Genomic DNA, 22,994 nt, shown 5'->3' with positions numbered 1-22,994 from the left:
AACAGAAGCTGCCCCGGCCCTGGTGCCCTTGGCCGGGGAGACCCTCCGGCAGGCACCACTTCTCGGTCAGCTGGGGAAGGGCAGTGGTGGGGTGAGGAAGAGCCGGGGTTTGCTGCCCAACATTTCCCTTTGGGGGGGGCCATTTTCCAGGGGCCCACAGAGCCTCACTTTAGCCATTCAAGATGCCAGATCCTGTCTTTCCAGGGCTGGGAACTCGCGCTCCCATCCCCCGTATCCATTCTCCCTGATGCCAGGCTCTGTCTAAAGGCCTGTTCTTCACCCTCAAAGGCTCTGTGTGGGCTGCAGGATAAGCCCCCCCAGCCCTTGCTTTAGAGTCCGGGGCCGCTGGGGCCGTGTGCTTAGACCCTCGGGGGCGCTGAGCTCCTCACCCCTGCACGCTGTGCTCCCCCTGCCCGGAGTGCCCTCTCTCCTCTTTTCCAGTGGGAGATCGGTCATCCTCAGCACCCAGCCCAGACAACTCTCTCCCCCTGGGGAGTGTCCCCCTCCCAGATTGTCCAGCAAGGCCTTGGGCTCCCCAAGGGCCGGGATGTGTCACATTCAGGGCGTTCAGACTGAGACCCTCCCTAAGACAACAGAATCTGCAGCCCAGGGCCATAGCCTCTCAGAGGACCCTGCAGAGAAGGACCCCAGGACGTAGAAGAGCTGAGGGTGGGGTCCTTAGGGCAGAAGTGGGACATGGAGTGCCTGGGTCCTACCCACCCCCATGGTCCTGAGATGGGCGAGGACGGGGTTGCTCCTCGCTCCCTGGGTGGAGCTGGATCCGAACCCAGTGTCTCAGCCAGGCTGGCTTTCCTGTCCAGCACCCCGCCATCCCGCCCCGGTTGGGGGGGCGGCTCCTGGTACCTCTGAGTTGGCTCAGCTCTGGCAGGGCTGATCCGCAGGGGTACGAGAGGGGCTGGTGCGGGGCTGCCCGGCTGTGCCCTCAGCAGGGCCTTCCTCCTTCCCCCTGCCCCCCGCCCCGGGTGGGATGGAGTGCGGGCAACGTCTCCTGGTGGTGACTGGGGGCGCCCCGCAGCGGGCAGCCTTTGTGTGCAAGGGCTGGGCTGCTTTGGAGGCTCTGTGCTGCCAGCTCGCGGGTGTTTTGGCAGAGCATCAGCACATGTTTTTGCTAAAAGCTCGGGAAAAAGGCTTGATGCTGTGTGATAAATTCTGGAAACGCTAGATAAGACAGAGCTGCATCTGCTTCTTGACTGCAGGGCTTCTCAGAGCCTTTATTACGCCAGCCCTTGGGTCCCGGGGTCCAGGGTGGAGACAGGCAGTCAAGCCTCGCGCTGAGGTCCCCAGCTCCCCCTTTGCGCCCCTCTTTCCCGGACACCTGTGGTCCCGAGCTTGGCAAACCGAATAGGGGAGCGGCACCCGGTGTTTCCTGCTGAGGGAGTCCTGGGGCGCCGGCTGCGAGTAGGCACAGTCCCGGCGCTGCCCGAGTCAGGCTGTGTGACTCCGGACTAGTCACTTGGCCCCGAGCGGCCTTCGTGTCCTCATCCAGAGGCCGGAGCTGCAGCCGGCGGATGCGCGGGGCGTGCGGGGCGTGCGTTGGCTGGCGCCCAGGCCCTGCAGAGCAGCCGGCCCTGGGACGCACCCTGTCCCCAAAGGGGCAGACGCCAGAGCACACGTGCTGCTGGTCGCCACCGTCTCCCGCCCTTGGACTTGGGGACGGCTGTTGTTCTGACCCCACCACTGCCCCTCCTCTCCCCCAGGTGCAGCCGCCGCCTCGGCCCCTGTCAACCCCTTCCAGGTGAACCAGCCCCAGCCGCTGACGCTGAACCAGCTGCGGGGGAGCCCCGTCCTGGGGACCAGCACATCCTTTGGGCCTAGCCCAGGTGTGGAGCCCATGGCTGTGGCCTCCATGACCTCCACGGCCCCACACCCGACCCTGGGGGCCAGCAGTTCCTCCCTGACGCCGCTGGGCCCCGCCTCGATGAACATGGTGGGCAGCGTGGGCATCCCCCCCTCGGCAGCTCAGGCGGCTGGCACAACCAACCCTTTCCTTCTCTAGTGCCCGGGCCTGGGACCCACCACAGAGCGAATGCCCAGAGCCTCTGTGCCTGAGGACGCCGAGCAGGGACTCTCGATTGTGGACTGGTGTCCAAGAGTGGGGGTGGGGGGTGGGGGGATGTTAGGGCTTCCCGGTCCCGGCTTCCTGATAAAAGGGTTGTCTTCCCAGCCCCGACCCTCAGACTCCAGCGGCGGCAGGCCTGCTAGACGTCAGACACAGCACGTGGGTCTCCGCGCCTTCCGAGGCTGCCCGCCCGCCTGTCCCCAGCCCACCGCCCGCTGCCCGCGGGAGGGGCCCGACCCGGCCTGGTGGCCTCCCCGCTTCCTCCCGAGCGCAGAGGTCCTGGTCCTGCAGATTGGCCAGCTCTCTGGCGCCTGGGATGAGGCGGGAGTCCTCAGTGTCGCCGTCGCCCTCGCCCTGAGCCTCAGCCTGAGGGCCTCTGGGACGCCGCCTGGCCCCCCCCGCCGACCCCCAGCCCTAGCGACACCCCAGGCGGTCCCAGGTGTGGACAGAATGAAGCACCGACTTCACGAGACGCTGATCTTTTCGGGGAAGTGGTTGTGCATATTTTATTTTTCTTTGACTCGTGTGTGAGTTCAAAGTAACCACCACCACCGTGGAACAACTCTTGAATTAAATCCACTAGAGCAAGCTTTAAACTAATCTGAGCATAACCCTGCCACGTGGCTCTATGCTTATGTACGTTTGCACATGATTTGTTTAGTACAGTTTCATATTTGAGTTTGCAGAATTATCTAATAGTCTTTTTTTGGCTAATATTTTTATAACGTGGTTCTTATTTAACTGTCTAGTTTTGATAGAATTTACCAGGTCTGGCTGAATTAAGATATTGGCACGTGTCATGTGAGTGGTTTAAACCCTCTTATTTATGGTTTAACTCTAAGGAAATTTAAATAGGAAGAGACAAAAAAAATGCCTTATAAAAAAAAACTAAAGCAAATTCTTTATAGGGAAAAATACGGGAATTTGATTACATAGAAAAGATGATGTTTATTTAAAAAAAAAAAAACCTACAACAGCAACAACAACAAAAACCCAGCCTCCAGTTGCCTCTTCCTTTCTTTTACTCCCTGTTTTGGTGACTTACCAAACGGATTGACCTGCAGCCTTTTGGGTTAGATCCAGAGAGAGGCTATTTTTCTTACTGCTGTACCAACAGCAAGTTAAAGAAAAAAAAAATCTAATGGATGAATGTGACTCACCGGTTTTTATCAGCCAATTCCCTTTTGTAACTGAAGGCATGCACCGATCAACAAGGACTTCCGCTTCCGGTGGAAATCTGAAACGGAAGAGGCATCTTGAAATTTGTGTGTCTGTGATCTCCTCTGTCTTAATCCGCACTCAGGGTAAGGATGGGGATGGCGTGGAGACGGCATCTGGGGGCTCCCCAGGGACGGCCTCCAGGCCAAGACGGGTGAGCGGCCAGGGCTGGCCCTGACCCACCCACCTGCTGACTCCAGACACACACTGCAGACTTCAAAATGATCATCTCTTGTTTTGGAGAGGCAGGAAAAATAGTCATTCTCACATGGATTTTTAACAAACAGGCCCTAATATTACCTCCCTCTCCCAACTTCCTCCTCTCCTCTTGCCCCACCCACCACTAGAAGAAAAGTATGAATTCACATAAGGGAAAGACCAGAAAAGAGGCAAATCTCCCCAGGGAAGGGAACCCCACCCCCCACCCCCCACCCCCCTATCCTGCGTCCGGTCAGTTCACCTTGCCTGGTGGGCGCTCCGGTCTTGCTTTCCACTGTGGACTTCTTCCCCCTCTCTGGCCCCCCCTCAACTCCAAGGGCAGCCGACCCCCTGGTGTTCCTCCACCCCATCCCCTCGCCCCGCTCCCGGGGGAAACTATCGTGAGCAGGGCACAGGCCTGGAGGGGAGCAGGCAGAGTCCGAACAGCCTTCTCCCGCCTCTCCCGTTGCCTAATTTTAAAAGCTCACCCGTGCTGCTCCCCAAGGCTGTCCCCCTGGAGGAGCCACCGCCGGAGCTCCTGACCGGCCATGCCTCCGCCAGAGCCGGAGACCTGGGGCTGGACTGTGGACTCCCGCCCGCTCTGGCCTCCTCCGACCTGGGCGAGGGTGAGACAGGCTGGGGCCCCGGCAGGTCGCTCCCCCGGGGAGGTGCTTTCACTCACATGGTGCGGGCCTGGACCCCTGCACAGGCCAGTAGACCAAACCTGACTACTGGGTCAGTGATTCTTTTATAACAGTCACGAGCTCTTCCTGACTTGACTTTGAGGCCCCAACATTCTAGCCACTGGGCCGCCGAGGCCCCAGAAGACCCCCCGCACCCCCTTCCCGCTCCCCACCCCGCCGCCCCAGCCCAGGCCCGTCCCAGGCGCCTTGTCTCTGTCGCCTGCTGCACTGATCATGAAGCCACCGGCCACTGCCACCCCTGTAATGCTCCCTCCCGATGGGCACTGTGGTAGGGGGGTCGCCCAGCCGTTTCCTCAGTCCCAGGGGCCGGTGGCTGGTTTTGAACTTGTGTTGACTATTGATACTTATTTACTGTACAAATATAATTTATCATTTGTATCATGATGCGGTTTCTGGCTGTGTCCTTCCCTCACCCCCATCTGTATCCATCTCCCAGCGGAGATGGGCGGGCAGGAGCCGGTCCTCATGCCTGCCTGCGTGAGCCTCGGGGTGTCCGGGGAGGAGACTGGCCGGGAGGCAGCCCTCGGGGCACCGCGACAGGGGGTCGGCAAGGGCGTCGGTGGCTGGGTGCGCCTCCCCACCCAGGGACTTGGGATCCTGTGAGCAGAAGCGGCCCAGCGGCTGAAGGACAGAAACTCCTTTCCGGGCAGGGACGGAAGAGGTGTTCGGATGGCAGGAGGATGTATGGCAAAGGCCAGGACGGGGTGGAGAGGGTGGCCCGGGCGGGCGTGTGGCTTCCCTCTTGCCAGGACCCCAGCTCTAGCCTCTGCTCTGGGGCCGCCCTGGCCGCCTGGTAGCCACTCAGGGAGCAGGACTCAACAGGGGGCCTGGAGAGGGTTTGCCAGAGTCCGGAGCAGCGGGGACTGCCACTCCCCGGACCAGAGAGGGGTGCGTTTGTCAGGGTGACGAACTACTTGTCGGTCTTCTCACACAGTCCAGTACCTCCTTGGGCAGCTCTGCTTCCGTGGGCAGGTTGCCGTGGAAGGGAATGAGCGAGCGGAGGGAGATTGTGTGTGAGGTCTCGGAGGGCTGGGGGCCGGCGGGCGGGGGGCGGGGGGGCGGGAGTGGTTAGGGTCACACGAGGCTGGTCTCTGTCACAGCTGGCCTTCCGGTCACCAAATACAGATTTCGTTCTTCTACACGTAGAGCATATCCCTTCCCCCAAGGGAGGCATCCTGGGGTCCCTTACAGAATCACAGGAGATCCCGTGTGGGGTGGTTTTAGGCGACCGTGTTTGGGGGCAGTTTGTTACACAGCCGTAGATAACAGGGACATGCACACAGTTCTCCCTTGCCATCTTAGCCCCATGCTTCCTGGTAGCCACTGTTGGGGCCATTTGGGGTAACGTAAGAGTGTGACCCCATAAATCTGATACTTAACCAGGCGGTTGAGTTCCTTGTCCCCGTGAGACGTTTTTACTAGGACTTGAGTGCTCGAAGCATTCTTCCTTCTTAGCTCTTCCCATTTGACTTCTGGACACAGTTTCCTTTTCCAGCCTTTTTTTTTTTTTTAAAGATTTTTATTTATTTATTTGACAGAGAGAGACACAGTGAGAGAGGGAACACAAGCGGGGGGAGTGGGAGAGGGAGAAGCAGGAGAGAGAGAAGCAGGCCTCCCACAGAGCAGGGAGCCCGACGCGGGGCTCGATCCCAGGACCCTGGGATCATGACCTGAGCCGAAGGCAGACGCTTAACGACTGAGCCACCCAGGCGCCCCTCCTTTTCCAGCCTTTCGATGCCCCCAACGTTTTGGGTTCTCTGTCATTTCCGTTTGCAAACAGGCCTTTTCTTTCCTGAGCTCACGGCTTTCCCGTGCCAGCTTTCCACGTGCAGTAGCCGACCCGCCCCACGCATCCTCGCAGCACCCCCGGCCTGCCCCCGGAGTTGGCCCACCAGGCACAGAACCCGCCTCCCGCGTTAGCACAAGCGCCTTACCTAGTTGTGGGCTCACGTCATGGAGCCCTCCTGCCGTCCAGCCTTTCTTCTGTGTTTTTCCTGCTTGTCACCCAACTGCCAAGCCAATACCACACAGACTTGGTTCTGGTTCGGGTGACAGTGGAAACCCGCTCGTGATTTCCAATTTCCGCATCAGACTAGAATGCTCTGCAAAAACCAGCCCCGGAACAATATAGGAGTTGCTCAGAAACTGCCCAGTGGGGATGTTCCTTGGCTCCTCCCTTGCCATGTTCTGTCCTCAAAATGTGGCCTCCAGGGTACCACGGGGAAGCATGGAAGGATCGACCAGGGGAGCTTTTAAGTGGGTCAGACCTTTACGTGCTGAACAGCCTTTCAGCCCACCTTTCTTTGGCCAGAGCTACTCGCAGGGACCCACCTGTTCACAAGAGGCCTGGGGAATGGAGCCTTCCGGGGAGCCCGTGGCGCCGTCCCCCTTGACTGTTCTTCATGTGGATGGTCCCAGGTCCCCACCCTGCTGCCCGCTTCCCAGGCAGGGTGCCCTCAGCCTCCCAAGTTTCTAGCCTTCTCCTGCCTTGACTGGGAGAGGCGCTGGGCAGCTTCCTGAGGCGACGGTCGCATTCTAGACCCTGACCGGGCATCGGGCACGCGCTGGTCAAAGCTCAGTGCGTACGTAGCACGCTTGACACTTAACGCATTTCAGTCCGCACCCACGTTCCCTCGAGAGACACGAACGACACCTACAAACGAATCCGGAACTCCGGGCCCGGAGAGGCACATGCTGAAACGTACCGCTCTCTGCGATTTATTTGGAAATGCACCCAAGCCAGGCCGGCTGGAAGGAGGGATGAGAACTCCCAAGTGTGGGAAGCTGGCAGGGGTGACATCGGGGCGGCTGGTGGCCGGCTGTTCACGGTGACCTTATTTCCACTTCGTAAGAAAGTGTTGATAAAACTGCACGATGGAACGGACGAGAAGGGGGCTGACCACTGTCAGAGGTGCGGGCAGACCGGGCCTGATGTGGTGGTGGAACAGAGGAAGCTCCTGGATCTCTCTCTCTTTTTTTTTTAAGATTTTATTTTTTTTAAGTAATCTCTATCCCCGCCCCCCAGCGTGGGGCTCGAACTCACAACCCTGAGGTGAAGAATCGCCCACTCCGCCGACTGAGCCAGCCAGGCGCCCGTCTTGGATCATCGCCATTTCCCCGTGAGCCCTTCAGCTGAGGGGGAGCGCTACTGGAGGTGCCAGGAGGGAAGACAGGTGAGGGGACAGGGACCGCCAGGAGGGGACGGGGATGCCTGGGTGCGTATCTTGGAGGCAGTGCAGTCACTGGTAACGAGAAATAGGCGGTGGGATGGGTGACTGCTGAGGGGCAAGGCCAAGGTCATTGAAGGGGAGGAGGCGAGGAGGAGGCGTGGACGCTGGTGGTGTCCGGAATGGCCCTAGGGCAAGGCGGTCAGGTCCTCGGTGGACGTCGGTCATTGGTCTGCCGGCCCAGGACGGGGCCGTGGAAATGCTGGAAATGGGAGTGGGGTCCGGACGCAAACCTCGGCTCTGGGCCCACGGTCTGCGGGGGGGCCAGTGTGGGCTTCAGCACAGGACCGAGGTGGAGGGAACTTTCCATTCGGAGAAGAGGGTCAGGATCACAGGAATGTTGCTGACGCCAGGCCATGAGTCGCAGAGCACACGGGGGGCCGGGGGGGCCCTGAGCAGCACAGACTTCCAGGGCGCAGACAGCTAAGTAAGAGGAGGGGCAGAGCGGGGTCAGCGCAGGGGTGTCGTGGGGCAGGTTCCACGGACAGCCGGGGTGGGGCGGGGCGGGTGGCGAGGCCGGGCGCCCGGGGCTTTGTGGCTCCCCTTGAATCGGGCTGAGGGCGGTGCTGGGTGGAGAGCAGCCCGGGCGGGCTGCGTGTCCCATCCCCAGGCGGGGGGCAGGCCGCGGGGGGGACTACCCCAGCCGTGCCGTGGGGACCTGTGGGTTGAGGGTGCTGGGCTGCCGTGAGACCGGAGAGCTGGGGGCCTCTCCCTGCAGCTCCCGCCGATCCCATTCGCTCCTCCTCGCACTGAGCCCCGAAAGCCTCTTGGTGTCCCTCCTGGGTTACGGAGGAGTGTCTGGAGGCAAAGGAAAGGCCACACAGCCGTGAGTGGGGCTGAACCGGACCTCACGTGCCAGGTGGCTGTCGTGGGGTGCCGCTCTGGGCAGCTTCCGTCCCCTAAGCAGTGTGGGGGGGCGGCAGGCGGCCCCAGTGACCTGCTCCCAGGGAGCCGGGGGCAGTGCCTAGGGGAGAGGAAGCAGCTCCAGGCCTGGGTTCAGTGAAAAGGCGATGCTTTATTATATAAAAATCTCCCCCCCACCCCTCCCAGCGCCCCGAGGCTGCATGTCAAGCAGATGGATCCGTGGCCAACTCTCTGGAAGGACAGCCCTGCATTCTCTGAGGGCCGCCTGGCCTCGCGGCGGCGTGGCCAGAGTCCGTGGCCGTGGCACGGGCCGGGCGGGGGCCTTCACGGGGGGAGGCCCTGCTGCGGGCTGGGCCCTGAGGCGCCCTGCGTGTCGGGAGGCCCAGTGTCGTAGCCCAGCTTCCTCATGTCCTTGGTCACCACGTTGAAGAGGAGAGTGACAAAGCCCTGCGAGCAGACCCGGGTCACTGGGAAGAGAAGGGCAGCGTCAGCCAGGCTGCTCTGGGAACGTCTCCGCCCCAGCAGTCTCTCCTGTAAAGTGGGAACGACTGGGAGGTACGGGGGCGGCACCAACCAGGCCCGGGGGGGAGCGGCGCTCGGGGGGAGAGGCCTGGGGCTGCCCCCGCGGTCCATCTGTGTGCCTGGCAGGTGCCTGGCTTCCACCGTGTTTGCTGGGGGGTCCGCCTAGTCCCTCCCGGGCTCCGGCCTGCCTGTGGGGGGTGGGGTTGCGGGGGTCAAGCTTTACCTTCCCGGCCTTCACCCTGAGCCACCACCTTGGGGTCTGTGTACTCGGGCCGCCGTCCCATGAACCAGCTGGGAAGACAGGAGAACCCTGGGTGAGAGGATCCTCGGCCTGGCTCTGCCTCAGAGCCGAGACGTGGGCGCTCTCCTGCCCTCAGAAACCGGCAGCCCTCCTCCAACCCCTGCCCCGGGGACCAGGCCCCGGGCAGAACCTCCCCACCGCCCCTCCCTCTGCCGGGGAGAGGGGCGGCTGGGTACCACGGGTGGCATCCACGGAGGCCTGGCAGGCTGCCCCCAGGCCCGGGGTGCTCTGCACGCCGAGCTTTCCCACCACGGTCACCCGTGGCTTTGAGGGAGATGTGGGGCTGGGGGCACAGTGGGAGCCCCAGTGGAAATCCCAGAAAGGGGACAGCAGCTGGGGGCGGGCAGTGCAACCCCCTCCATCCTTCCGGCATTCGGCATTGGCCTCCTTGGGGTGTGCAGAGGGGCCAGATCTGGGCTCTCCGCTTTCCTCTCAATAGTGTGGGATCCAAGACAAATCACTTCCTGTCTCTGAACCCCTGAATCCCAGTTCCTCTCAGCTGTACCTAGTGGTAGCCAGCTCACAGGCCTCGGGGTGAGGGCACTCTGTCAACTACCAGGTGAAACATTCGTCCGATTATGGTTCTCGCTCCGGGGTGCCCAACACGATCCTCTCACCCCACCATCGCAGGGGTGCACCTGCCCCTCCCAGCAGCCCCGCTCTGTACCCCCCCCCCACCGAGGCTGAGAGCAGTGCGGTGGCGTGCCCCAGGCCCCAGCAGGGCGGTGCAGGGCGGTGCGGGCTGTGTGCAGGGGTGCTGTCCCAGGCCTCCGCTCCAGGCCCCGCGGCCTGAGCCAGGGCAGCTCCTTCCCCAGCAGCAGCCACGCCTCCCACACGCCCACCGGGGCCCCAGCAATCTGGGTGCACGTTCCCTGCCGGGTGGGCAGACGCGGGCGTCGAGCCATCCAGGAGCGCCTCCAGCCTGAGCTTGGGGGGTCCTGCCGGGGGAGGCCGGTGATGCAGCTGTGGGCAGCAGGCGCCCCACGGGAAGGAGGCCCCTCGGTCTGTCTGCCGAGGTTCCCGCATCCCCAGAGCAGGCTCCGCCCTGCCTTCCGCCAAAGTGGCTGGCCTGGGAGGGCTGGCAGGCCTGCGCTCCGCTCCAGCACCCCAGCGCCCCGGCGCCGCCACCCTCCCCCCACCAGCAGGCCCTCCAGCTCCACGCTGGAGTCCCCTGTTGGCTCAGGCCACCTTGACTCGGCCAGCCCCCCGCCCCCGGGTGCACTCTCTGGCGAGGGCATGGGTACCACTGGGTGCCGCCCGGGGGTGGGGTTCCGTCCCGGCTTTCGCCGGACAAAGCGGTGACTGCCCCCTGCTGTCTGTAGGCCGTGGGGACAGCTAGTAAGGAGGCTCACGGGCTCCCAGCCTCGGGAGAGGGGATAGGGAGGAGAATTGGGAAGCTAGGGTTCCAGCCAGGGCTGGATGGCAGGCCACTGCCTCTCTGTGCCTCAGTTTCTCCATCCGAGGAGGGGGGCTCTCCACCTCGCAGGCAGGGGAAGCAGCCACAGAGCCTGGCACACCCCCACCTACGCGTACTCGCGCACTGCACTGCTCTCTCCTAAGGTCCACAAGGACGGGCCGTTCGGGGGAGGGGAGAGCGTCCAGGCAAGGGCTGAGGCCAGGGAGGACCCAGCGGGCTGGGGGAAGCGAGTCCGGGGGCACGCAGGCAGGGGGGAGGGCCCGAAGTCAGGGGGCAGGAGAACACAGGGTCTCGCAGCACCCTAGCTGAAGCTAATGCTTGATGGGTTTCTAAGGTTGCGTGTTTAGGAAAAGCATTTTTGTCGCGCTGTGAAGTCTAGGTGGGGGGCGCTGTCAGGAGCTGAATAACGGCCCCAGATACCAGGTCCTAGTCCCTGGACCTCGCAAATGTGACCGTATTTGGGAAAAGGATCTTTGCACATGTGACTAAAATAAGGATCTTAAACACGGGGGGGGGGGGGTTTGTCCTGGATTATCTGGGTGGGCCCTAAATGCCCCAAGTGTCCTTCTAAGAGAGGTGGAGGGAGAGGTGACACACACAGGGGAGGGGCGACACGTGAGGTCCACACACGTGACCACAGAGGCAGAGACTGGAGTGATGGGCCGTAAGCCAAGGAAGGCTGCAGGCACCAGAAGCTGGAAGAGGCCAGGAGCAGATTCTCCCCAAGAGCCTGGGCGGGGGGCAGGGGGGGCAGCCCTGCCAGCGCCTCGATCTCAGCCCACTGACGCTGACTTTGGCCTGGGAGATAATAAATTTCTGTCGTTGACGCCGTTGAGTTTGTGGTCACTGGTTACAGCAGCCCCGGGAACTAACAGGGCTGAGTGGAGGAGGGCAGGCCGGGTGGGCCGGGCGAGGGCTGGCCTCCACCGACGGGCTCTGGGAAGACTGGGATCCAGCGGCCTTCGCTCATCAGACCTTTCCCAGTGTCCCGACGACAAGCACACGCCTCGTCCGGGGGAGACCGCACCGGCCCCGAGCTGCTAGCCTCAGGCACCGGCAGAAACACCCAGAAACTTCTCCAGCACTGAGACCCTTTCCTCAGAGGGCTGTGGCCCTGAGACGCGAGCTTCCCTGGGAGCTGCGGGGTTTGAAGCGGTGTGGACGCCCCGGCCAGGACATCGGCGTGGGCTCAAAGCCCTTAACCTCCCTCTACCCGCTGACGGGCCGGCCCCCATTTTCCCAACAGTCCACGGCTGGGTGTGGTCCCCTCTAGCTGATGCTGGCCCAGGGCACCTTCCCATCGCGGTGGCCTCCCAGGGGGCCTTCGAGGGGCGGCGGGCTGCCAGATTCTCCCCTCCAGGCCTCAGAACTCAGTGAGGCTTCCTCGGCGCAGGCCCAACGCTGGCCCTCCGCCCCGCAGGGCTCCGGCCAAGGCTCGCCCCAAAACTGGCCAGGCCTGCAGGGGACTGCTCGCCAGCTGCCCCCTGGGCACCCAGGTGGTCCTCCATCCCCCCTGCCCCCATCCCCACTGTGAACAGAGGGCCCATTCCCGGCTGACCCGGAGGGGAGCAGCGGCGGCTTGCAGCCGAGCTAAGCTGCTAGGAGCTTCTATCCCCAGCCTCGGGGCAGGCAGCCAGCCCTCTGAACTTAGATGCGGACGTGGTAAGGGGCAAGAGGTTCCCTGCCTGGTGTCTCCCCCACATTCCCCTTGCTCCCCACCCACCAGCAACAGCCTGTCCTTGTTGGCTCCGCACACAGTAAGCCCATGGACCATGCACTGTTTCTTACGCCTGGAATGTTCCCTCCCCAGATCGCCCACACTGGCCCTTACCTCCACTCTCGTTTCTGCTCAGACATCACCTCCTCCAAGAGGCCCCCACATGTGAGGCATTTCCAAACTGATAGAAATTGCCCGTCAGGATGATGATACTGTTCTGTTCGGCTCTTAACTGCTGTATCCGCCTGTGTCCTACCTTTTTCATGCCCCGTTATGTCATGAGCCTTTCCCCATCTGACGAGAGCTTTTGCTCTGCTCTGATACAAAGACCACAGGGCGTGAAGGTGCGCGGCCTCGTGCAGCTGGAGCAGCGGCTGAAGGGAGCCCAGCGACCCTCCGACATCCCACAGCCCCCGCGTCCATGGGCCCCAAAGACAGAGCAGTTGGGAGACCCGATGAGGGAGGGACAGGGACACCCCTCCCTCCCTCCACTCTGACCACGTAGGTCAGAAGCCGGCGCTGGTGGGGACATGTAGAAAACTCACCTCGTAAACTTCTGCAGTTTAGACGTGGATTCGGGGACAAACATGGGGACGGTCCTTTTGTGCCTGAAACAAATGTTTTCCCGGACCGATGTGCTGACTGACAGAAAGGTGGGACTTTCCGAGCCCCCGGAGAGCAGGAGCACTCGGTCGGGCAACGCCAAGGCCAAGCCAAGGCCAGGCGGGCCGGCTGCCCGCCCCCACTGTGTGGTGCTGGGAGTGAGGTGCAGAAAACGGCCCACAGTCCCTGCGAGTCCTGTTTCTTGTCAAGGCTCAAGAGGATGCTGGGGTACAGCCATGACAGCTGGGGTCCCGGCTCCCGCTGGGCCCCTCCGAAGCCCTGCCCCCCAATGTCCGAATCCTCCACCATCTCCAAGGCCCAGTTTGGGTGCCCTTCCTCCAGGAAGGCCCGGACGATCCCCGGAACCTCATCCCCGCTGCAGCCCCCGGCCCCTAGTCCTGCCCTCCGAGCCCGGGGTCCTGCCCCTCCCCACCCAGGCCCCCCGCCCCCCAATCTTGCACTCTCTGTCTCAGCAACAATGCGCAGGGCATTTGGCTGTCCTTCCATCTTCTTCCACCTTCTCCAGGCAAACCCCTGTCCTCTGCACCCCAGAATACCCTGTCTATACCTGTCACTGTGCTTAACAAAAGACAACTGCGTCTCTCCATCTGTGTCTACTCCTCTGGGGGCTCCTGAGGAAGGCCCCACGTGGTCACATATGACACCAGCGGGAGCAGGGCACATGGGGGCATCAGTGAGCGCTCGGGGGGGGGGGGGGCAGAAACAGGAGGGGACTGAGCTTCTGAATTGTAACTCCAAACTGCCTATGAACTGTCTGTCGCTGGACCCAGCCCCTCATGGGGCCTCCAACACTCCCTGCACCCACCTGCTGTTTGGGTGGTAGCCTTGGCCTCACCCATGTGGGCCTCTTCCCAGATATGGGCTCTAGCCCCCCTCGCCCCCCGCCCCCAAGCCCAGCTGCCCAGGCCCGTGGGGACCCCAGGCGCACTGCTAGCCTAGGGGTGAAGTCCCAGGAAAAGCCCTGCGGGGGGTGCCCTGGTCCTAAGCCAGCATGGCCCTGCATGGGATGGACTGTGGCCCGGGGAGCCGGTCACAGCCAGAACCCACCTGCCGGGTGAGAAAGGTACGTGCACCGCCCCGTAGCCTCGGACCACGTCGTTCCCGAACACGTCTGGTCCGTACACACTGAGCACGATCTGTGGCCCTTGGGAAGAACAAGACAAGGGGTCAGCTGGCGGGATAACGCAGGGGAAGGTGCAGGGCAAAGAAGCGGACATGGGACCCCCCCCTTCTCCACTATGGGCTCCTGCCGACACAGAATCTGGGGAGGCGGGCAGGGACAGTGGTGGGGAGCATGATGTGCCACCTGCCGGCGAGGCCCCCTGCTCAGCCCGGATGCCTGGGGAGTCACAGGGCCGGGATGCCCCGCAGATCCTGTACCTTGACGATACAGGAAGGGCCCCTGAAGGCACTTCTCTCCTCTGCTCGAGGCACAGGGACCCAGGGGGAGTAAGTAAAGGGGCCGCTTCTCGGGAGCTTCCTTTCTGATACAGGTGGTCGGATTCAAGCGCATACTGCATGGGCTCACGGGCCACAGGGGCTTGCTTTGGGGCGCTGCGGGGGAGGTCAGAGGGAAAGCCCTTCCATGCACTTTCCTTTAAATGATCACCGATCCCACCTGTTCCCTGCAAACACGGAGGTACATCGTCCCCTGAAGGCGGGGAGGGGTGGGGGGGAGACGACAGGCTGACCTGCGGCCTGTAGGATGGGCCTCCGGCCATCAATCGCCTCACCTCCCAGCCTCTCGGGTCCCTCACCTCTAAGACATGGAGAGTAGCACCCCATGCAGGGCAAGTGCTCGGTGAGTGTTAGGTATGGTTTGGGCCCTTCCCATCACTCCCCCTCCCCCAGAGGTAGGCCCTATTCTGACTTGATGAAAGCATATCTTCTAAGGCTTCCCCACCAAAGAATGCATCCCAAACATGGTACTTTGGTTTTACCCATTTTTTTTAATTTAAATTTTTATTTTTTTTAAAAGATTTATTTGACAGAGAGAGACACAGCGAGAGAGGGAACACAAGCAGGGGGAGTGGGAGAGGGAGAAGCAGGCTTCCTGCCAAGCAGAGAGCCTGATGCGGGGCTCGATCCCAGGACCCTGGGATCATGACCTGAGCTGAAGGCAGACGCTTATCGACTGAGCCACCCAGGCGCCCCTACCCATTTTTTTTTTTTAAAGATTTACTTAATTTTGAGAGAGAGCAAGAGAGAGTGAGCGAGCGAGCAGGGGGAGGGGCAGAGGGAGGAGGAGAGAATCCCAAGCGGACTCCATGCTGAGCCGAAACTAAGAGTCAGACACTTAACCGACTGAGCCACCCCGATGCCCTGGTTTTACCCATTCTTTTTTTAAATTTATACAAATGGAATCATGTAGTCTGTGTATTGGTATTCAGCTGCTTTAATTCAACGTCACGTTTGTGAGATTTGTTCGAATTGTGTCATTAGGGGATCGTCGCTCGTTCTCAATGCTAGAGAACATTTTTTTTTTTTTTTTTTTGTCAGAGAGAGAGCGAGAGGGCACAAGCAGGGGGAGCGGCAGGCAGAGGTAGAAGCAGACTCCCCGCTGAGCAGGGAGCCCGATGCGGGGCTCGTTCCCAGGACCCTGGGATCATGACCCGAGCCGAAGGCAGACGCTTAACCTACTGAGCCACCCAGGCATCCCCCCCTCTTTTTTTTTTTTTTTAATTTATTAATGCTAGAGAACATTCTAGCTCTGAACCAACCATAAGGACGTGGTTCACTCCAGTGCCAATGGACATGTGCGTAGTCTCTCCTTGGGGGGCCGCCGGGTGGTGAGGCTATGAGCTCTCCGCCACTCTCGTTCAAGCTCTTGCCCACACGTGCACACGTCCCAGGAGGAGCCGCACAGGGTATGCGGACGCTCGGTCTGCAAAGGTAACGCGGAGCGGTCTTCCAAAGGGGTCGGATCACCCCACTCCCGCCAGTCACTGGAGTTCCCCTCACGCCACATCCTCACAATGCTGGGGGGTCCTCAGTCTCTCTGACTGGAGCTATTCTGGTGGCAGCTTCCCGTAGCCTGCCTTCGCGTCTGCCTTCACTGCAATCTTTCTCACTAAAATAAAGACCTTGCTCTGTTTCTCCATCACTCGGACGTCCTCCTTCGTGAAGTACCTGCTCAGTCTCTCACCCGGATTTCTACGCGATGGGTCTTTTCCTCGCTGACATGCAGCGTGTATGTGTGTGAATTCCGTGGCCTGTCTTTTGAGCTGTGTTATATTTTGATATGATTGTAAAGAATTTCTTTTTAAAATATCATTTTTGAGGGGCGCCTGGGTGGCTCAGTTGTTAAGCATCTGCCTTTGGCTCAGGTCAATGATCCCAGGGTCCTGGGATTGAGCCCCGCATTGGGCTCCCTGCTCAGCGGGAAGCCTGCTTCTCCCTCTCCCATTCCCCCTGCTTGTAGTCCCTCTCTCGCTGTGTCTCTCTCGGTCAAATAAATAAATAAAATCTTTAAAAAATATATATATCATTTTTGAATCACTTTTTGTGCACAAGAGAATACATATTCTATTTATTTTTATACAAAAAGCCACTGGGTTTTGTCTATCTCCTATCTGGCATTCATGCCAATTTATTATTTCTAGTAACTTATCTGTAGGTTATTTTGCAAATTCTACATACATAATGTCACCTGTGAAACAATAGTTTTGGGGCGCCTGGGTGGCTCAGGTGGTTAAGCGTCTGCCTTCAGCTCAGGTCATGATCCCAGGGTCCTAGGACTCATCCCCACCTGGGCTGCCTACTCCCTGCTCGACATTGAGCCTGCTTCTCCCTCTCCCCCACTCGTGCTCTCTCTCTCTCGAATAAATAAAATCTTATTTTTTTTTTAAAGAAAAAGGACATATTCTTCCTAATTCTTATGCCTTTTGTTTGTGGTGGTGGCAACAAGGAAATCTTTCACCATTTCACTTAGACAAGGTGATGTCTGCTCTAAGTTTTCTGTAGATAGCCCTTATCAAATTAAGAAAGTTTCCTTCTAGGAGCGCCTGGGTGGCTCAGTCGGTTGGGGGTCCAACTCTTGATCTCAGCCTAGGTGTTGATCTCAGCTCAGGGGTCGTGAGTTCTGGCCCCGCGTCAGGCTCCACACAGGGCATGGGGCCTACTTAAAAAAAAAAAAAAAGGAAAGTTTCTTTCTATTCCTAGTTTGCTAAGTGTTTTATCATGAATGGATGTTGAATTTTATCATGGTTTCTACATTTATGGGGATGATCGTGACTTTCCTTCTTTTTAAAGCAATGAATCACTTTGGTTGATTTCAGATATTATATAAGCTTTGTATTTCTGGAATAAACCATACTTGTTCATGATGTATTATCCCTTTTACATCCTGCTAGATTTGGCTTATGAATATTTTGTTTGGGAGTTTTTGCAACCGTGTGCAAGGTCTGGAACGATCCAGAGCTGGGCCGCTCCCAGTTCCCCCTTCCTCCCAGGGTGCAGCAAGCACTTTGAGGTCTCCGTCCAGGTTGCAGGGATTTTCCTGATTCTTGCACCCCGAGCCCAGGGCAGCTGTCAAACCCTCGATCAGCCGCTCGATCACGTCTGGTGGAGTGAGCAAATACTCTCAGGGGCGGTGTGAGTGGGATCACATCTCTAGAGGTCTGTTTTCTTCTGGATCTTGGCCTGGCAAATCTCCAATACTTTGCTAGCTCTCTGATGCCTTCGAATAGTTGTGTTTTGTTTTCGCTTTTTAATACTGTATTTGCCTCTGCTAGCCTTCCTCAGCAGCAGGAAACTGGTCCATAATCTAGTGCCCTGGTCCAGGAAGCCTATGGAAGCATTCTTACTCATGGATAATGACAGGGAGGACTGCCAGGCAGCCCCTGCTCCAGACCCCCCGCACCCAGCAAGCCAAGGCCCCAAGCCACATGCAGCAGAAAGGCCCAGACTATGAAATCAGATGGACCTGAAATCCAATCCATGCTCAGCTGCTAGATATAAAGCTGAAGGCAAATGATGTTACTTTTTGGCATCAGTTTCCTAATGTGAGAAGAGAAACGCAGAGCAATCTCTCCACCATATAGGATTAGGAAGCTAGGCCAAGCCCACCCGGGGCGAGTATTCACGGAGCCACCCAAGGCCACAGGCTGGGGCTCCACCTGATACACTCTGAGCTTCCTAAAGGTCAACTCTACCGCCTGTCCACGAGCTGGGAGGGTGGGTAGGGTGGCGGGGGAAAGTAGAGGGAAACGGCCAGGTGGGAAGAGAGCACAGGACGGGGCTGGCACAAGGGCCCAGGGGACGGGCAGAGAGGAGCTGGGAGCGGAGGGCCCCGGGGCGTCACCCCCTCCCCGTGTCCCTGGGGGCCCCTGCAGACTCACAGCCATACGGGTTGGTGCTCTTAAAGGTGACGTCGATGGGGAAGTTCCACACCAGTGCTCGCCGCACGTCCTGGCTCTTGGATGTGATCTGTGAGATGCCCTCCTCCAGACCCTGTGAGGACAGGGAACGAGACAGCTGGTGCCCGCGCTCCGAATGCCACGGCCCTCCCCTGATCTGGGCGCGCAGGCTGGGGGGCTGTTTTCCTCGCTACCTTCTGCCAACACACTAGCTTCGCACAACCGAACTCTGAGGGGCTGGAGCAGCTCCTAGGCCTCTCCAGGTCTCGTCTCATTAGAGCTGGCTGGCCTCAAGAGCCGGCCCGGGCACGGGTTCTCGTCCCCTCGCCCGAGGAAGCGGCTCCGCAGGTCGTTTCCCGCTTGTCCCTGATTCCCCCGGAACCTGCTGCATCCGGGCACGCGATCTTCTCTCCCAGGGAACAACGCTGATGATGTCGTCCTCGGCCCACCAACCCGTTCGTAGCTCCCCTGCCGAACAAAACTCCGGGAACAAGCTGACCGTACTCACGGGCTCCCATTCCTTCTCTGCTTTCCTTTCGAGAATGCACTTCGGTCTGACTATAGGCTCCCACTCTACCAAAGTGTTTTTGGCGAGTAGCACCAGTGACCCCGGCGTTGCTGGACCTGTGGACATTTCTCTGTCCTCAGTTTACCTGACTCAGCAGCAGCACTGGACACACTCCCCCTGCCTGGTTTCTGGGACACCATGTCTTGGGGTCTTTCCTCCTCACGGGGGGCTCCCAGTGTTGCCCTCCTCTTCATGTGGGAGCATCTCGGGGCTGCCCACGTGATCTCTGTGTGGCTGATTCCCAAACCCGTGTCCCCTGTCCCCAGCCTGGTCCTCACCTCTGACCTCCAGAGGACAGTGGCCCCGCCTCCGCTGGTGACCCTGCACCTCCACCCGGATATCTAGCAGGAACCTCAACCTCAACCCACGCCAGGCGGAGCTCTGGAAAGTTCTCCCAGATCTGCTCTACCCAGTCTTCTCATCGAATGGCAGCTCTGCTCCCAAGTGCCCGGGCTAAGAAGACTGGTGTTATTCTTAACTCCTCTCTCTCCTGCCCCACATCTGTCCAAGAGGAAACCGCGTGGCCTCCGCCTTCAAAATATACTGGAAATGCCAGTGCCTGCCACCAGCCCCAGGGCCGCGCCTTGTCTCCGTGCTGTCTTCGTTCCTCTGTTTTGGTAACAGTCCGTGGTCCCTCTTCGGCCCCTGCTCCCCCATCTACTCTGGACACAGAAGTCAGAGGGAGCTATGAAAAATACAAGGTGGGTCACTGTCTCCGTTCCAGACCCTCTGAAGGGGTACCATGTCACCCTGCGTGAGGCTGAGGTCCTTGCTCTGACTGACCGTGTCGTCCACGGCCTGCCTCATCTTCGCCACCACCCCCCGCCCAGCTTCAGCCCCAGCCACGCTCCTACCAGCTCACGCTCTTCACTGGCCACACCGCCTCCCCCCTGCTCCTCAAGCACGCCTGGCACACTCCCGCCTCAGGGCCCGGGCACCTCTCCTCCTTCTGCCTGCAAAGCTCTTTCCACAGACTTCCACTCGGCTCTTTCCCTCACTTCCTTCAGCTCTTGACCCAAAGTTACCTTCTCAGGGAGGCCTTCCCTGGCCCCCTTACCTAGATTCCAGCTTCTCTCTATCCTCCACACCTCCCTTCCTGACTCTCCTTTCTCCTCGGCACTTTTTACTAGAACACACTGGAACATTAGTACTTATTGTCTGTCTCACCCCACAGGGATGTGCACTCCACGAAGACTGGGACTCTCGTCTGGCTGTCTGGTGGAGACAGATCGCTCTGAGGCAAGTCTTGCAAGGAGAGCTTCTATTCTGCCTTCTGATTCCCCAGAGTCTGCCCCACGGGCTAGGGGAGGGACAGAGGGCCCGGCTACTTCCAGGCTGCCCACGCACTCCTCTTTGCTGCCATGTGCAAGTTCCCGGGGCAGGGAATGTGAGCGAGCGCGGCTTTGATCGGGGCTGCATTCCCCACTCCAGCTTTACCAGGAACAAAGTCATGCTTGGAACCCCCTGAACTCATGTCTACCTCTCCATGGGTTCTGTACTGGGAGGGGAAGGGGTATGGTGGACACCTTCAGGACCCCCATCAGTCATGGAGGCTGTGAGTAAGGGAGGCCCGAGAGCCCAGCTTACCGCCGTGGGGGCCCAGTCCTGGCCATACACAAAGCAGTACTTGCAGTAGAGATCATCATACTCTGGAAACTGTGGGAAGAAGCACACACAGCTTCTGTTCATGGGGACCCGTGGTGAGGCCAACGCGTTGGCTAGGTAAGGGCAACCGATAGGAATTCTAAACACCAGGCACCTGGGGCAAGGTCTAAGACACAGCCAGGGATGAGGACATGGGGTGCAGCAGAGGGGCTGGGGCCCGAAATGTGGGAGTCCAAAGCAGAGTCCCAGGCTGCTACCACCCTTGAGCCTTTGCCCAGGCTCTGGCTTCTGTCTGGCATGCCCTTCCCATTCCGCCATCTGGCAAACTCCTATTTGTCCTTCAAAACTTACCTTCCAGGGAGCCTGCCCTAATTTCCAGGATGTTTTAAGCATCCCCCCGGCCCCGCCGCAACCCCCATCCTGGCTCTGTCAGCCTCTGGTCCTTCTCTCCATCAAAGCTTTGATGGCTTGTTCATCTCTGTCAACCCCATTTGACTGTGAACAGGGAACAAGTGTGATGACGTTTTGGGTCCCCAGTGCCTGGCACAAGGGTGGGCACAGAGGAGATCCAAGGGAATGGTGCCAAAGTGAAAGGATGCTCTCAGGACATAAAGCCTACACAGGGCTGGAGCTCAAGGCCTGGAGAGAGGGCGGAAACCAGAACTCAGTGGGAGGCACAGCGGGGCTGGCATGGGTGCTGACAATGCAGAGAGACGTGATCCAGCCCAGCCAAGGGCCCCTAATGACACAGGAGAGGGGAAGGCAGTCGAGGACACTAGGCCAAGCGGCAGGTGGACAGGGTGGGAGTATGGGGATATAATCCCGATGAAACAGGAAGGCAAGCGAGACCCAGAGCTTTACCCAAACCATCTCACTGAATCCTCACAATAATAATAATAAACACCATCTTCCAACAGCCTGGAAGGGTAATGCAGCAAAGTTTTGGCGGCAGGCAGACCTGGGTTCAAATCTCAGCTTTGCCACTCCCTTTGGGCAAGTGTTCCCATCTGTAAAATGGGGATGCTGGTAACACCCACTTCACAGGGTTGTTGTGAGGGCCGAATGGTCAGTGCTGGGCGCCACGTCTGGCACAGAGCGAATTCATGGTGAACATATCTATGTATATATATAAATACGACAAATGGTTCTTATAAAGTGTACGAGATGGAGAGTAGCGTCCCCTTCTGTCAGACTGGACAGACCCTCCCTGGATCTTTCCATCACCACCATCGTTGCATCAGATTCACCAGATCACCTCCGTTCTGGCCCAAATTCTAGGATCTGAGGGTTCAGAGTGCAGAGCACCTGAGGACCGAGGCCCCCCGTCCCGGTCGAGCCTCGGCTCCTCCCTACACCCGCGTTAGGCTCCTGCCCGTGACTCAACCAACTGGACACAATCCGAACCCGGGCTCACAGGCTTGGCCGAGCGCGTCCCCGGCACGAGCTCAACCTCTCGAGGCCTGTTTCCACCCGCGCATACTGGGGCACAGGCAAGCCTCTCAAATGCGGGTTCCCCTCCCCCCGCCTAACCGAGGGACACAGAGGCTCGGAGGAACCACGCGTGTCTCCGGGGCCACCCCGGAGGTCGCGGGGATGGGTCCCCGGGGAGACTGAGGGCAGGGCGGGCGAGGTCCACGGCCGCTCACCTGGGCGCTCTCCACCTGCCCGTTGACCATGAGTAGGAAGACGCTGGGACCCGCGGCCGCCATGGCTAGGCTGGGGGCGCCCGGAAACGACCCAGGCTGCGCGCGGGGTTGCTAAGAGGCGCCGGGTTTCCCTGGAAACCGACGGCGTGGCGCGTGGGACACGTTTCTTGGGACGCGAGCTTCGCTGAGGCAAGTGCGTGTGAGCGGCAGTGCGCAGGCGCAGCCGGCGACGGCGGCTGGGGGGCGGGGCTTTGGGGGGCGGGGCTCCGCAGCCCTACCCCTCTCCAGAGAAGCCGGGGGCCGGAGCGGGGGCCTGTTGTGCGGAATCTCGCCGCGCCGCCCGATCCGGTCACACCCGCGGGGAGTGTGTGTCCGTTCGGCCTCTGCCCCGCCCGCCCCGAAGCGCGGAGGCGCTCCCTGACTCAGGCCGGCCGGAAGCCAAGTGATGCAGACGTCCTCCGCCACGAGATGGCGCTGTGGCGCTCCCCGGAGGACGGCGGCGGGGGCGCGCGGAGGGGGAGCCCGCGGGGCGCAGGTGACCCACCACCGCCAGTCGGAGGTTCGCGCGCGAAGGCCTCGGGTCAGACCGCCCGGGTTCTGGAGAGTCCCCAGCTGGGGCCCAGCAGCTGCCTGCGTCAGGTCAGGGGGATGCCCCCCCCAAAATGTTTATTAAACAAACTTGGGAGGGACCCCAAAAAACCTTTAGTCCAAGCCACGGCTCTTTAATGTGAAGGGGGGAGACAGGCCCACAAGCCGTCGGAAGAAGAGTGAGCCAGAATCCACAGCTCTGCCAGGAAACTGTTCAAATAAGTCACTCCCCGGCCGCCCGGAGTAGGTCATAGCTTCTGTTAACACGTCGATCCTGTTCCTCTTAGCGCTCATCATGGTTTGTATTTGCACATTTATTACTGTCATGACTCGGGCTGATGCTTGCCTCCCCTTCCCT

General features: G+C 60.0%; 2 protein-coding genes across 15 annotated transcripts in view; one reads left to right on the top strand and one right to left on the bottom strand.

Moving 5' to 3' along the window:
- Positions 1-4,584, top strand: part of EPN2 (epsin 2) — an 83,377-nt gene extending 78,793 nt beyond the window's left edge. For all 12 annotated transcript variants that reach the window (XM_064582253.1, XM_064582251.1, XM_045889753.3 and 9 more), the window contains one exon: positions 1,719-4,584. In XM_064582253.1, coding sequence (XP_064438323.1) covers positions 1,719-2,017 — 299 coding nt within the window. In that variant the 3' untranslated portion in view covers positions 2,018-4,584. The remainder of the gene's footprint in view (positions 1-1,718) is intronic.
- Positions 4,585-7,176: 2,592 nt separating this feature from the next.
- B9D1 (B9 domain containing 1) lies at positions 7,177-22,239 on the bottom strand. 3 transcript variants are annotated; one of them, XM_045889761.3, is made up of 7 exons: positions 22,049-22,239; positions 20,385-20,453; positions 18,212-18,323; positions 13,920-14,016; positions 12,794-12,856; positions 9,037-9,104; positions 7,181-8,758 (listed from the first exon to the last, which is right to left on the bottom strand). In XM_045889761.3, exons 1-7 carry the CDS (start codon positions 22,109-22,111, stop codon positions 8,616-8,618), a joined length of 615 nt encoding a protein of 204 aa, XP_045745717.1. In that variant the 5' UTR covers positions 22,112-22,239; the 3' UTR covers positions 7,181-8,615. The 3 variants fall into 3 exon arrangements, with proteins under 3 accessions (XP_064438325.1, XP_064438324.1, XP_045745717.1); XM_064582254.1 differs by lacking the exon at positions 9,037-9,104 and having other exon boundaries at positions 7,179-8,758; XM_064582255.1 differs by lacking the exons at positions 9,037-9,104; positions 20,385-20,453 and having other exon boundaries at positions 7,177-8,758.
- Positions 22,240-22,994: the final 755 nt, after the last annotated feature.

The sequence above is a fragment of the Mirounga angustirostris genome, unplaced genomic scaffold (genome assembly GCF_029215605.1).
Source record: "Mirounga angustirostris isolate CCGP_5_RB_7025 unplaced genomic scaffold, mMirAng1.0.hap1 SCAF_17, whole genome shotgun sequence".
NCBI classification, from domain to species: domain Eukaryota; kingdom Metazoa; phylum Chordata; class Mammalia; order Carnivora; family Phocidae; genus Mirounga; species Mirounga angustirostris.
This window is presented reverse-complemented; position numbering and strand designations above follow the sequence as displayed.

Coding starts and splice junctions, on each gene's coding strand:
- B9D1 (XM_064582254.1), bottom strand. CDS start 22,111: ATGGCGGCCGCGGGTCCCAGCGTCTTCCTACTCATGGTCAACGGGCAG. Junction 20,454..22,048: donor GGCAGGTGGAGAGCGCCCAG/GTGAGCGGCCGT, acceptor TTCTTCCCACAG/TTTCCAGAGTATGATGATCT. Junction 12,857..13,919: donor GTACCTTTCTCACCCGGCAG/GTGGGTTCTGGC, acceptor CATTTGTTTCAG/GCACAAAAGGACCGTCCCCA.